General features: G+C 37.2%; 1 protein-coding gene across 14 annotated transcripts in view; it reads left to right on the forward strand.

Moving 5' to 3' along the window:
* Positions 1-12,615, forward strand: part of TINAG (tubulointerstitial nephritis antigen) — a 132,262-nt gene that overhangs the window by 56,724 nt on the left and 62,923 nt on the right. For 7 of the 14 annotated variants that reach the window (XR_006014129.1, XR_006014132.1, XR_006014134.1 and 4 more), the window contains exons 10-12: positions 7,994-8,106; positions 9,299-11,924; positions 12,246-12,389. Coding sequence is in view for 1 of the 14 variants with exons in the window: in XM_042016682.1 (XP_041872616.1) it covers positions 7,994-8,096 (103 nt within the window). In the remaining 13 variants the exon portion in view is untranslated. Of the gene's footprint in view, positions 1-6,208; positions 6,333-7,993; positions 8,108-9,298; positions 12,171-12,245; positions 12,390-12,615 lie in introns of those variants that run through there. The other 7 variants (XR_006014138.1, XR_006014139.1, XR_006014140.1 and 4 more) reach the window with 7 other exon arrangements.

A 12,615-nucleotide genomic window follows, 5' to 3' on the forward strand; every position in this document is an offset into this window, starting at 1 on the left:
AACAGTTTAACTATGGAAATAATATTAACAACAAAACAATAAGAACACTAATAATAGTGGTGATAAGGGAAGTAACAAAGAGAGAGAGAGAGAGGAATAAAATCCAATAAAGAGAAATGATGCACAATTAAACGGCTCTCTACCCACTGGCCAATGCCTATTTAGTCCCCAAGCAGTGACTGGCACCTCCTGACATCTCTCTTCAATTTATGAACTGAACATGATGTTCCATGGTATGGAATAACACTTTGGCCAGTTTGGATCAGTATTGTGGTTATGCTCCCCATCAGCTTTTTGTGCAGCTCCTCACTGGCAGAACGTGACACACTGAAGAGTCCTTGACTTTATGCCAACACTGTTCAGCAACAATTAAAGAATTAGTTGTCAGCATTATCCTCATGATAAATCCCAGACACAGTACTATACCAGGTACCAGGAAGAATATGTCCCAGGTGAAACCAAGACACACAAGCATGGCACAAGTCACGTCAAATTGTAATTGTTGAAAAATGAAACTGTTCCTGACCCTTCACTGAGGAAGTAGGCTTCTCTGGATGTCAGTATGCCTTCCTTGGTCTGACCTGCTCTACTGTAATCCACTCCATCCCCTCAGGGTTAGGTAATTGGACAGAATTGTCAAGAGATGCATTAAACTTTGGACCATTCCAAGACTGAGTTAAGGAAGGAAGCATAATCTCTTTTGTTAATTTGATTTCCAGGGTTGATATTCACTCTGAATAAGATGAAGCATTGCCTTTGCTCAGAGCCTGAGTCAGGACAACTTGACCCTGGCTGTAGTTCCTCTTTGAGTTGTAAGGGCTGGCCCCCATTTCCATTAGTGTTTTGCACTGACCTAGACTCCAGGTCTGCTTTGTTAAAACACTTTTTGGAATTTGGGGAATGGTGCATCTGGCAATATAGAGAGAGCTGACAGACCCAGAGGCATCCCAAACCATTATCATATTGGTCAGATGTTCTTCAAGTAAATTTTCAAATCATCAGCTTTCAACACAGAGAAAGTCTTGGTGAGTCATTGGTTGTCTTTTTTCCCCCCACAATGCTGATTCTCTTGCTCCTGTATTCAGAAACAAATGGTCTGTCTGTAGTATAACTCAGTCATGATTGATAAGTTCAATACCAGACATGCAGCTAAGGTTTTTTGAAAGTGCTTAAGAAGGTTTCAAGTCAAGTTGATGCACAGGAAAGCTGGGTGAATTATTTATGAGTGCTTATGAAAAGCCCACTTATGGGTATTAGAAAACTGATGTATGTTCATAAAGCTCCACTCTTTGCAGACGCAATGTAACTTAAAAGAGCATCTTAATGGAGTCTAGCTAGAAACTAAAATCAATATTTCATTTATCTTAAAGAGAGCCTTCGCTTTCCAAAAGGCACAAAAAATAGTGTCTAGAATAAGGAATTGAGAGGTTCTGCCTGATAACATCATGCAATCCTTCATCCACTAGAATTATCACGTGATATCACTAGTTTTCTTTACTTTGCACTTTACACTGTGCTTCCTTTTGATATCAAGAAATTGATGAGCAATGTCCGGCTCATAATTAAGCATCTGATTTAAACATAGAGGTACACAATTTTGTGTATGGATTTATGTGCAGGTTCTTGTATTAGTGGCAGAAATTTAGATTGGGTTGTTCCATTCTTGATGAGTTCAGCTCAGATCTCCTGTGACCCACCAGAACAATTGTCATCTTCTATACACAGTGGCAGGGAACCGTTTAGTTTGTATTCCTGTGTGTAGGACTGGTTAAAATGAGCGATAGCAAAGGAAATTTGTCCATATAATGTGAACATTTTTGTGCATGTAAAACTCCTTGTGGACTATATATCATCCCTGTTTACCAGGTGCACACAAGGCACACACTTTCTTTATTCCTACTTTGGCTTTACTGGGCATAGTAAATCTGTATGTCTTAGATTCTTCCGTCTCTTTACTTGTGGTCTTTACTTGCCAGATACATACTTCTGGAAATCATGATTGTGCCTTTTAGAAATTCTTGTCCTGAGAAGGAGTGAGATTGATTTCAACACACATGTAGTGCACATTCACCTAAGCTGTGTGAGACTGAGAGAGAAGATGGACATGCATGTATAATCCATAGTGATTCACAAGGTCCTGAGTATGATCTATGAGATTGGAACTGTTTATTACACGAGACTGACAAAAACAAATTGTTTAGGATTATAACCATTCAGAAAAAAAATCTTCTCATGCAGGATTTCAGTTTCCAGGAGAAAAGAAACTTTACACAAAATTAATTGCATGGAATAAGTTATATATATTAAAAAAATTCTGAGTCTAGAGTAGCACTTTGTTTCCTTTGCAATTTCTCATGTTAAATCCCACATGTGCAATTCCCACAATGGTATCAGGACACAGGGATTTAACTTCCTTTTCTTTTTTCCAGCAGATAAAGCTCCTTACCACAGAGAGGTATAGAGGGTCCTTCAAAATGGCTAATATACACTTTTTGAATACCAGCAAATATTGTAATACATTGATGTCTTTCCAAAAAGTACTTGTAGCTACATTTCCATTTCCTTTAGCCTCCACAGAGGCACAGGCATTACAATTCAAGCTGGGGTTTCTATTTTCAGAATGGCAGTAAGTCTCATTAGCAGTTTCTCCAGGCTGGCAGTCATTCTGTCTGAGCTGAATGGAACTGAATGAATGAAGTCATTCCATTCATCAGTTTGTTTGCTTGTTCATCATTTAAAATGGTGCTGGTTTGTTGGGCTTTATTTAGCTTGACTGCAGCTTGCACTCAATATAGATATGATGGAAAGACAAGAATGAATGCAATGTTTCAAAGTAAAAGCAACATTCACCCATTGCAGTCCTATGCAGATGTGTCTTGTAAAATCCAACAGCTAAATATTTGTAAGTCTGATCTCAAAGAATCAAGACATTAATGTAAATGAGTCATCAATTTTAAAAGTTTGGAGATTTTTTTTTTCAGTTTCAAAGACTTTTGGCTTACATATAGACCATGTACTTCAAGCCCTTTCTAGATATGTGAGCTTTGCAATACCTTTACAAATGGTAAAAATTATCTAAAACCCTCCCTCAGACACTTGACTACAGGAACATAAAACTCTTGCTAAGTCTCCAGGATGTGAAATAAAAAATGTAAAACCATGTATCACTCCAGATGTGTGCATTTATTATATACACATTTATTTCTTAGATTCAATAAAGATAGTATTCTGAGTGTTAGTGAATTTGGTATGCTCATTAGGAAATATTGTAGTAGGCTGTGGCACTTTTAAGTTGACTTCTGTCAATAGTTACTGGCACTTCCAGTTGTTCTATTATTAAAAGATTGAATAAATAGGAAGTTATTTTTTATGTTTTTGCTTATTTTGAGTGGTATCACACTGCCCTTTTTCCAAGAAAAATTAAAGATGATGCGCCGCTACTAGTTCTTATATGCTTGCACGTAGAGGAAGTCTTCTTACTGGAATAGGAAAGGTCTTTTTAATCATCATGATCATATCTTCCCTATAAAAATAAAATAATACTTTCCCATAAAAACATAATAATGAATTAGAGTTGGGAGTTTCATTCCCAACTCACTGTAATAAAATGATCCTGTGACAGCTGGCTTTAGGTGGCAAGCTGAGTTACATTTCAATTTAGAAACTAAATGTATAGTCCAGTTATCAGCCTGAAAATCTTGGAACTCGTTTCTGTTAGTGCTCTTCCTGTGGAAGGTTCTGCCTTTTTCTGCACTTAGGTTTCCCATGTATAGAAAGAAATACTTTTACATCTTAGTGCACAGATACATCCCAGGTTATAATCCTTGCTCATAATAGTGCTGGTATATTTGAGAGAGGTCATATAGGTCTGAGTGATTCTACTGTCATCCAACTGAGCATAATTTTTCTCATTATTCTCACTTTGACTAAGTAGAAAAAAGTATTGTAACATATAAATCCAACAGCTCTGACATATAGGAAAAAGAGGTGTTACTTGTTTAGCATATATTTTAATATGAAACATTTGACACTTCTGTTTCATCTTACACCAAGGTCTTACAATTCAAACCTATGAAATATTAATCAGAATGAATGAAACAGGGGACTGCCAAAACACACTAAGTGACTCATTAAGATGTATTTCCTTTAACTGTCAAAATTCTTAGTTAGGAACATAAATAGAAAGTCATGAAATGTGAGGACATGTTTCATGGAACATTTGTACTGTCAAATGGATTTTGTCTCTCATAAAGGTAATATTATGTGCCTTGGAGGGATATTTAGCTATATATATATTTTAGCTATATATTTTTTGATAATTTACTGATTGATATTTTTGGATGTAGAGCTGGCTAAGTATTCATAACTCCCAAGTGGATTTCTTAATTCTGATTATTAAATGTATCAATTTACCAAGTGTAAAGTACATAATTGTCAGAATATCCTGAAGATATTGAAAAGTTTTGATGAGTAAGCCTTCATAAGGTACAGAAACATGAATGTTATTTCAAAATGGAGGAAGAAGTGAAGAAAAGTGACTTTCCTGTCACCCAACAGTTTGGTAGAAAATAGATGATTCTGCTGTATCAATATGGGCAAGTACACTGCCAGTAGAACACCCCTGGAATTAATCTGGTATTTAAAAGAAAAATATTCAGACCTTATGAATCTTTAATGTTTACTTTTATTAGGGTTGTGTTTTCTTAAATAATCATTACTTCTCTAAAACAACATTCTCCTGTTGCAGGTTTTACCTTGGTTTCCTAAGGAATGAGTTTGAATCCTTCCTTAATAATTTATTGCCAGCTGTAGCCTGTTTCAATGGTAGAAGATCCACAGAGATATTTATTAAATATGTAGAAACTTAATCTAAAGATGCAAACAGACCTTATTTTTCTTCCTGTTAGGGTTGAAGAACCCCTTATTGCACAATGGATAATTCACACTGGGGGGAAACTATGAAAAAAGCCTCAAGATCTTTCACTGAGTATTTGCTGGACCTCACACATACTTTAAGAACAATTTAAGACAACCTGTCAACCCCCCTCCCTGAAAAAAAGAAAAAGTAATCCAAAGAAAAAGTTAGATGTCCTTTATTCTATTGTTCACACTGAGTCCACCTGCACAGACATTTTTCTGAGCTTCTGATGAAAGAGCATGTGGCCAAGACATAGCTCACTGAGGAGCTACCTAGCATGTTAGCATTTCCATTGAAATAATAAATCATGGCACAGTAATTCTGTGGACAGAAGCCCATTGCTGGGTGAGGCCCAACCAGTTGCCTTTCTCCCTCTTATTATACTGTTTCAATCACTTCCCATCTTACCAGTCAGGCATTTGCAGAAAAATCCCAGAGTCGTTTTAGATACCTGAGCAAAGCTATATTCAGTAGACTTCTCTCAAATGTCATTTTCCTTTTCCAGCCTCATACAGTTTCAGTCATAGTGTCCCTTTTGCAAACTCTGTTAATCCATTTTCATATAGTTACCCTTCTTACTGCATTTCCCCCCCCAGCCTTCCTTAGTTCTGAATTCACTACATAGCTGTTGATCACTCTCTGCTTGGAAAGTCCAGTTGGGCAGTAAAAAAGAGCGCCTGTGAATTGAAGAGGTGATTGCACTGTGAGAAACAGTATTTATTAAGGTTTAGTCCTGTGTTAGAACCATTAATCTAGTGAGGCAGTTTCTAGAAGACTAACATCATGCATTGCTCATGCTCTGAGCTGTTTTCACACCTTTCCTCTAAGAGAAGGGGTTCACAAAGTGTGTTCAGATGTGGAGGGGTGAGGTTTCCAAATTGTGTTAGGCTGGTGTGTGTTTCTATGTGGGCACAGGTCAGTGCAGCTGATGCACTTTACTAGTGTGCATCAACAGTGCTGCTGCTTCTCCCGAAACAGTTGCCTCAGGTCTGAAAATTATTTGGATTTAGTTCTTTGTAGTTCTTCTGGCATCTGAACATTAGTTAGATCCGAATCACATGAATGTGAAGGTACATATGTCCCTCTTCCAGGCTGTATCTGGAAGGAGCTTTGAGGGTGTTTCAGAAATGTTTGTCTTTTCTCACAGACATGACCAAGTGACATTCCTAGTCACTGCATTTCCTTCTTTACTGTTCACTGATGTCTGACTTGTACTGTTGCATCTGTTGCAAGTTCCCTAAGGATCCCAAATATCCAAGTTTTATCCATCCCTCTTTTCCTATTTGCCAGGGAACTCTCCAGGCTAGTGACAGTAAGCAGAAGACTCGTCTTTTACACAGCACCAGTTGGAAAGAGCTCCTAAGCTAACCTGAGCATCCTAGCACACCTTGGCTGCTCTGAAAAGTACTACTGGGTAATGTCAGAACCTTTCCCCTTTGATTATCTCAAAATCAGTGTCCTGCAAGCCAGTTTATGGCAAGTATAAAGGATGTAGTTGAAAAACTAAATACAGACATCTACCTAGGTGGGAGATGGCAGCACTTCCTTCCTGGCTGGTGGCTCCCTTTCCTGAGGCAGGGAAGAGATGGGCTGCTGCATGCTCTGAAGGCTCTGTATGCCTCTGCCCACCTCCACAAAGAGTGAAGGGCTGCCCTCTGAGAGGTGCCCAGCCAGCCACCAACATTATTAAATGCTTCTGCATTGGATTTTGACCATAGGGCTGGGGACTGAACACCCCTAATTGTATTAAAACCACAAAAAAGGAAACTTTAGCTCTCTCTTATGCTGAGAAATTTGGCTTTAATGCAGATGATATTCCTCTCCTTTCCAATAATGAGTAATATAAAAGAGAAATGTTTTCATGGGGCATTCCCCCCCACCCGCTACTTAGTAACAATTATATTTCTTTATAAAGGGTGTATTTGACAATCAATTATATAAAAAAGATTATTTCAGAATATAACTATAACTAATAAAATTAATAAGAGAAGAAAGTATAAGAAGAGGAATCACTGGGTATATACTATTTCTTATGCTTCTTCCTAATGCACCTGTTCTAAATCCTGCCTGACAAGATGCTGCATTAGGCAATCTGCTGGGTCCATTAAGAACATTAAAAAAATTAGCATATGGGATTGCTAAGTGATCTTCCATTATGTATTTCCTGTGGCTAAGAGAAGCACATACATTCATCCTGTGCACTGTTTTCTTTTTATACCTACCTTTTATACCTGGATTATTCATTTGAGTAAAACATGAGAGGGAAAATTTCATTGGCTTGGATTATGCCATTTTCTGCAGCATGAAACATGAGTCAAATTATGTCGGTGAATAATAGTCTAAAGGTTTTGAACAAATATGGAACATTATTCTTCCTAATTATAAAACCAACACAATGCGAAGCTCTTAGTTTCTGTAATGAAATTGCCATGAGGACGAACACATTAGAGGTACAGAAACAGAATTCACAGTCAAAAACCAGTAGCTGCCTGCATGCTGTTAAGATAACAAAACAATATGTTTCCAGCTGAGTGACCATACTTCTTTGTAGAATATAGATCCATTAGGCAAGCAGAATTTACAGCTCATTCCACCCTACATGTACTTTCAGTAAAAAAAGAGCAAAATATGATGTCAAACCCAGGAAGTCAGAGATGGCCTTAGTCCAGCACAGGAAGAAGCTCAAGTGGGACTGACAGAGAATATCACTTTAGACCTCAAGGATATTTAATTCAAGTAAAAGTCTTTTTGAAAACATTTGGGATGACAGTATGATTCATTAGTTACACTGTACAAGCCCTATACTGTACTGCATGAGAAATGTTATCAAACTTTCAGGACCACAAACTGGGTTCTGCTAGAAGCACAGAACTGAGCAGTTTGGAATGTGTGCTGTAGACCAAGAAACAAATGCTGAATTTTAAACTATGCATAAGATATCAGTAAAGCACACACATTTTAGTGGAAAAGTAATGCAGGAAACAAGTTTTTTCTCTAATGACACTGACACAAGTTATGCAATGTAGCCTACTGGTTTTAACCTGTATGCTCCTTTTTTTTTTTTTTTTCCCCAAGAATTTTTCTCAGAATCACAGGAAATAAACTGGGAATCAGAAAGTCCAGCTCAGTTTTACTCCCCAGTTTGAGGCAAGACTGGCTGTATCGAAACTATTCCTGACAGATGTCTGGTGAGCTCTTAAAGCCTTCAGAGGAAGATGTAGCACATTACAGCTAAGCAATTTACTCTGGTACTTACCTCTCTTTCCCTTTAGATATTTTTCCACCTGCCTGATGTACACTTCCACTGCTGCAATTGTAGTCCATACTACTTTTTTCATTCTCAGCAGGCATGAAAGTTTTTTCCCTTTCTTTTTTTTTTTTTTCCCAGCAGTTTTTTAAGCTTGCCATCATGTTTCCCCACAGATTTCTCCTGAAAAACCAACTCACATTTTTATGTTTCCACATTTATGGTCTAATAATTCTTATGGGATCATCTTTTTGATGGTGTAATATCCAAATTGGAAATTGTAGTCCCAGGGAAGTAATAAAATTGCTGAGAAGAGCAGAATGATTACTTCCTGCAATTCATTTTAAACAATTCTATCTTTCAGTGTTTCAGTAACATTATTTAATTATGCTTGGTTATTTTTTTGTAAACACTAATTATTTAAATTCTTGCTTGCACTGATACGACATGCCTCTGACTGCTATGCATACTTGATTTTGATTGTCACTATTTCCTGTGTAGGACTGGGTTTTTGTAGGCTTTTTTTCCCCTATTGTTAGTTTGTCTCTAAATTTTTGCTTGGTTTTTTTTTTTTTGTTTGTTTGGGGGTTTTTTTTGTTTTTATTTTGATTGTTGTTGTTTGCTTTTGTTTCTTTTGTCAAGATCCTTCATTCTAATATTCCACTTACAGTAAGCTCACAACCCCACATGGCTTGCACATTTAATGCATAGTATTTTGTCCAGGTTCCTAATGAAAATATTTAAGAATATGGAACCATAAAATCCCCCTGTAGTACTTACACCCTTTATCCTTTTTTTCTCCAATTACTTATCCATTTTGTGGGAAGCTACTAAGGAGTGTACTTTTGGAGGAAGCCAAGCGAATATCCTGTTGGAGAGGGTCAAAAGTCCTATTCAATTCAAAATATCTGCTTTCACCAAACCCTCAGGTTTGCTGCCGTGTCAAAAAATTTAATTGATTCATCAGGATTTCTTTTTGACAAAGCCATATTGATTATTACTTATCAGTTTGGTGTCTTCTAGATGATAATTTTTCAAGTTGTTTCTTTCTAACATTTCTTTGAAAGATGAAGTTACAATTATTTCAAAAGCTTTTAGGCTTCTCCTGTTGTTTGGTCTCTGTTTTTCTCTAGGAACGAAGCACTGCATGATGTTATGATTAATGTCTGCCATATTGCCAGTTTTCCAAAGTTGTTCAGAACTGAAGAAAACGTTATTCTTTGGATGGTGTCTTAACTTCCTGGATCTAAAGATATGTCCCACTTGCCTGTTGTATAGTCTTACTGTCTTTCTTCAGTGAATCGGGAGTTAGAAACCTGCCATTAACATTAAAGCCTATCTGTCAGATGATTGTGCTAACGATTTTTCCTTTTTGTTCTTCTCTAAAGGCTTATTCTAGTTGATCTTTTTAATTTAGAAGCCATCAATAGACCATGCTTGACAGCAATATTCTTGGGTTTTTTCTTTCTATTATTGTGTAGAGATCTAATGAGTCTAATTGTCATTATACTTTGGATTCAGGGAAAGTGCATATAACCTTGATATACAAAATTCTACCTCAAACTTCTGTTCCTTAATAGGTGGCATTACTCACCAGCATACACATTATAGAAATGATCGACTGAATGATAGTTTTGGTGCTGAAATAATGTTGCTTGCATTCTTATATGTGTTACATGTACACATTTTTGTTCTTGTTACTTTGCTATAACTCTCTTTTCAGTGTAGGTGCATCTAAAATCTTGCCGATACTGCTGCATCTTTTCCTACCTAACCAATTCCACCTTCACTAAAGATTTGTATGTTCATTATGTTGATAAGCTTCTGGTCTTCCTTGAAACTCATTAACCTAATTCAATCATTCAAGTTCTCCTACTCGATCAGTCTAATAGGAGACATCTTTTACACCAGATAATCTTCCCGACATTTTTTCTTGGCAGGAAAAAAGAAGACAAATTATGTGAAACGTGGGCCAGGACACAGTCTGAGGATTCTCCCTCTGTCAGACAGATGGTGTTTTGACAATACAGTAGTACCCAGCCAATTTGCTTCTTCCTCCTGGAGTCTTTATAAACTTGAATGTTTGCTTCACGTGTTGTTTCAGGATCAATACATAGAAAAAATTAAATGCATGTCCTCAAAAGTACTGTGAAGGAATGGAGGGCAGCCTAGTAAGCACTCATGTGTAACACCATGAACCACACTGGAAGTGTTTTAATGAAAGTCTGTATTGTATATGGGGCTGGAGGGGGAGAATAATTTTTTCTCAGGAAACTATGAATCCAGATCCACAGACAATGTTAAATTATTTTTTTAGACCAAATAGCGTTAGAAACAATAATTTAGGCAACAGTTCAAATCCCTATGCATAAGATTTACTTTCTGAAAACATTGAAAATCAAATGACAAGAATAACCAGCAAATAATAAGTTTAATAACTGAAATAATAGCCAATTAACCAGGATTTACTCTCAGCTAGAAAACTGGTCTTCCTTATCAGTTGTATCAGTTATGACTCATGGCATAAGAGATACCACCTCTTTACAAAGAATATAATTACTCTGCTTTTTTTTCCAATTGTATAAGGTCTGACTGAGATAATTTGCATCAAAACTTCCTCAAGGAAAGTACCTATAACAAATAAAATTTATTTTAATTTTGATTTCTGAGGGATGTTTTAGTCTATAAACCTATGGAAAATATCTTTAGGACTTCTCTCTAATTTTAAACCATAAAAATGAAATTTGATATTCGAGGGATGATTAGTCTTTCTTTATTAAAAATGCATTAAAGTAAGTACAGTAAATTTTGGTTTTGAGAGCAAAATTATGTAAACAAAATGTAACAGAACCTGTGGTCAGATCGTACTCAACCCCTCATTGCAAAATAAGATCAAAGGCATAAAATAAGACAGCAGATCTGATTGCAAATTTTTATGTTGTAGCCAATAGCACAGAATATAACCAAGGAAAATTCATAGAAGAATTAATGAGAGCTGCTGTAACTGATGAAGAATACAATTTAAAACATCCATTGATGTTATAGCATAGAGAAAATATGCTCCATTATTGGAAATAGAGGTCACTGAAGTAATAATTTCAAACAAGCTAATCTATGTCTTCAAATCTGTGGGATCTGCCATGCTTTCACTGATGCCAAGGTCAAAGATAAGGGCTATGCTCAGCAGGCATACATCAAAGATACAAATTACTGCAGACACTCACTGGAGTGATTTCTGAATAACTACTACCGTCACTGTGGGATAGGTCAAAACAATTATCATTTTGAGCTCCTCAGATAGCTGTTATATTACTGAGTATGTCTTATATATTTAAGTGCGAGACTCAAAAGCATGCTTAAGACTTAGAGGAAAAACAAGCAAGGAATATGAATCAGTGAATTAATGGTTAAATCTCTTAGATGGTAAGGTTGAGTCTTGCATACAAGTCAAGCTCCCAAAGTCATTACTCTTTCTTTTTTCTCATCCATTGCTAATGTGAAACGTATCCCAAGGACAGGATCAGGGCTCCTTGTTTCCAGCTTCCTCCCTGTTATCACTGCCACCCACTTTTAACTCTCCAGAACAGGATCTGCAGTTGGGAGCAAAGATGTCTGACTCCAGAAACTTCTCGAGGCTTGCTGTAGGCCACTGAGTGCTCTTCCCTTCTTCACCCAGGGACCCCAACAAGAAGGATGAAATATGCACATCTTCCTATAAAAAGCCTACATGTTTCCACTCCAGGAAAGCCAGGTAACAAGGTATTGTGGAGTGTAAGTGCCTGAATCCTGAGTCTAATAGGGAAATCTGGGTATAGAAGCTGTCCATGCACTGCAGGGAGTTGAAAAGCACTGGTTTGTTATAAGCTCTAAAGGCAACATCTCAATTTTACAAATAATGTTAATCAGGAAACTTTTAGGAGAAAGAGCTGAATTGTTATTAAAAGTCGCTGAAGCATATGTAATTGAATTTAGTTTACTCAATCAATAAAAAGACGTCTAACTAACTGTAGGGCTTTGACACGAGTCATTACAATGGTTACAAGCTGTGGCAATTTCTTTGTGTCTTCCCAAACTGTAAAGGCATAGCGAAGACTTTCCTCCACATCACGGAGAAGAATCAATGAAGCAAGAGACCAAGATCAGTACAGGATTTCAGCTGAATTTGGAGTTAGGCTCCAAACCTGATCCTGTCTTTTCTTTTTTGGCTGCTGCTGGACACTGAAGGTACTTAGATAAGACAAAACCAGACTTCTTTGGTCAAACCAAATGGCTGAACTTTTTAGCCAATAACCACCAGAAGGTCTGTTTCTGGTCACGCGGGTATTGCCTTTGTGGACAGGAGTGAGGGGTTGGGTGCCCGGATCCCACCCCTCTTCCTACTCTGCAGCTGTGAGAAGGGGCTCTCCATAGTGGCCCACTAGGTCACCAGACTCAGCTGCTGCCAGAGCAC

The sequence above is a fragment of the Corvus kubaryi genome, unplaced genomic scaffold (genome assembly GCF_017639235.1).
Source record: "Corvus kubaryi isolate FWS band 111438036 unplaced genomic scaffold, C.kubaryi_AGA036_p1.0 split3-73, whole genome shotgun sequence".
Classification (NCBI taxonomy): Eukaryota; Metazoa; Chordata; class Aves; order Passeriformes; family Corvidae; genus Corvus; species Corvus kubaryi.